At 54.3% G+C, this 2536-nt stretch overlaps 1 protein-coding gene across 1 annotated transcript; it reads right to left on the reverse strand.

Moving 5' to 3' along the window:
• Positions 1-434: 434 nt before the first annotated feature.
• On the reverse strand, positions 435-1788 carry LOC123182513 (uncharacterized). The gene has a single exon (XM_044595111.1). The coding sequence runs from the start codon at positions 1771-1773 to the stop codon at positions 622-624; it is 1152 nt and encodes a 383-aa protein (XP_044451046.1). The 5' UTR covers positions 1774-1788; the 3' UTR covers positions 435-621.
• Positions 1789-2536: the final 748 nt, after the last annotated feature.

The raw sequence follows: 2536 nt of genomic DNA on the forward strand, positions 1-2536 counted from the left end.
GGAGAATGACAAATGGATGCGACACTTGAAGGCTGACCTCGCTGTCGAATCCATCGGCCGATTCATCAGTCAGATCTCCAATCGGTACAATTGCGAAGCGAAGCTGATCTCCTATCGTCTTCTCCAGATTGCAAAGCGAAGCTGCGTTGTGGGTGGCCGCAGGGAGAGCTAGAGTTGTGGCCTCGCAGAACGTCCATTTGAGGCACACTAAATTGCTGTATTAAACTACTCCTTTTCGGTCAGCCCAACTATTTTCCCTGTGCTGGCAATGAAAGCAGCCAGGCGTTGCCTACCTTTCGTCAAAAAAAAAAAAACTTCAATTCTGTTCTGAATGCTGAAAAGGGCCATGCTGATTGATGAACAAATGTCTAGTGTTGGGTGTTAATCTCAAGCTTTCGAACACCTGTTTTCTCTCATTTCCTAGCACACAAAACTTCCCTTATCCGTTGGTTAACATTGCCTATCATAATCTGCAGACGCCATGGAAATGCCGCCTGAATTACAAAATCAAACATGCTGCTGTAGCACCACAACCATTTCAGAATTTCAGGCAGTTTGCACGACACAGAAGAAAGAAAGTTCAGGAAACGCCGTGAACACAAAAGTCCGAGGAAACCAATCTCACTGCTTCCCCTTCCTTCCCGTCACGTTGGAGACGAGCTCCCTGAGGAACCTGGCGGACTTGGTGACCGGCGAGTTGGCGGCCATGAGGTTGTACATCATGTTCTCCACCTCGCCGACCGTCGGCCGCCGCTTCATCCGCGACACCACCTTCAACTCCGGCTCCTTCTCCCCGTCCTCCATCATGAGCACCCAGCTCTCCCCGCCGAACCTGCCGCCCTCCACGCACCGGAGCAGCACGCCCTTCTTCTTGCTCAGCAGCCCCTTCACCTCCAGCCCCATGAAGGAATACACCACGTTGAAGGAGCCCACGAAGCCCTTGGCGACGCCGCCGAACCCCTCCTCCTCCACCTCGTAGCTCCACCCCGGGTTGAACAGCACCGCCGGCCTGGGGTCCAGCGCGTTGACGGCCGCGCGCAGCTTCTCCACCTGCGGCCGCCCCGGCGACAGGAACACGGCGGCGTCGCAGGCGCTCAGCGCGTCCGGCGCCACCGTGTCCAGCTGCGCGTGCGCCAGCGCCGACGTGTCCCCCCAGCTCTTGAACTCGCGCACGGCCACCGCCTGGTCCTCCGCGGAGGGCCAGACGAGGAGCAGCCTCGCCGGCGAGCCCTTCCGGGACACGCCGAGGCCCGAGAAGACGTCGAAGGCGAGGCGCGCCAGGGAGCCCGGCGAGTCGTCGACCACGGGGATCTCGGCGCGGAACCGGGCCTGCCGCTGCTGCTTCTTGAGCTTCCGCGCCGGGAGCGAGTTGTTGAGCGGCTTGCGCAGCGCCGTGGCCAGGCACGACCTGGCCTGCGCGACCGCCTCCTCCCTCGACGACGGGGGCGTCGGGGAGCCGTCCGTCAGCGGGGCCGACGGTGCCGACGACGACTGGACGCGCCCCGGCGGCGGACCGCGGAGGAGGAGGGTAACGTGGAGAGCAGGTAGGCGCGGTGGCGGGAAGAGAAACGAGCGGTTCGGGAGTGGCGGAACTGGAGCTTTGAGTGCGATCTTGGACGAGGGAGGAGGGTTCGAGAGGCTGAGCGCCATTGGCGCGAACAAGAGAAGACGATAAGGTGTGGTGCTCTGCTCTCCATGGTGCGGCAAGCGAGTTGGTGGAGCTGGGCTTGGACACTGACAGCGTGGCCCCACTGCCCAGAATCTGGGTGCCATATCAGAGCTGCAGAATATGATGTTCTGCAAGACTGCAAATGTTACTTCAGAGTACTACAGTCTACAGTACTACTCGTATTTCATTTGGTTCATCTTGACTAAGGACTTTCTGATGAGTTGCCGGAGTTCATCAGAGAAAATGAATGAGTGAGCACTGAGCAGAAGAGCATCAGCAGACACTAGTGACTGACATCATAAGATAGGTAGCAAAACAGAGTGCCCTCGAATCACTGGGATGCAACCAGCCTTCATATCAGACCTACAAAACTACCACCTCTGTCCTGAATTATAAGACGTTTTGAATATTTCAAAGTAGACTACATACGGACTGAAATGAGTGAACACACTAAAATGCATCTATATACATCAGGTTCAGAAAAAAGTTAGAACATCTTATAATTCAAAACAGGAGGAACTAAAGCAACGCACATCTGTCCTCTGTCCCATAATATAAGAACGTTTTTTACACTAGTGTAGTGTTAAAAACGTTCTTATATTTTGGGACAGAGGGAGTAGTTTGCAAATGATGTAGCACATACAAGCTTGTTCCAGGAATATCAAGAACAAAAGGAGGAGCTACATCCACTAGTATAGTGTTAAAAACGTTCTTATATTTTGAGACAGAGGGAGTAGTTTGCAAATGATGTAGCACATACAAGCTTGTTCCAGGAATATCAAGAACAAAAGGGAGGAGCTACATCAACAAATGAGTATAGCCGGGTTATGTTATCTCGACAAACAAACAGAGGAGGTCCACAAGACC

The sequence above is a fragment of the Triticum aestivum genome, chromosome 1D (genome assembly GCF_018294505.1).
Source record: "Triticum aestivum cultivar Chinese Spring chromosome 1D, IWGSC CS RefSeq v2.1, whole genome shotgun sequence".
NCBI classification, from domain to species: domain Eukaryota; kingdom Viridiplantae; phylum Streptophyta; class Magnoliopsida; order Poales; family Poaceae; genus Triticum; species Triticum aestivum.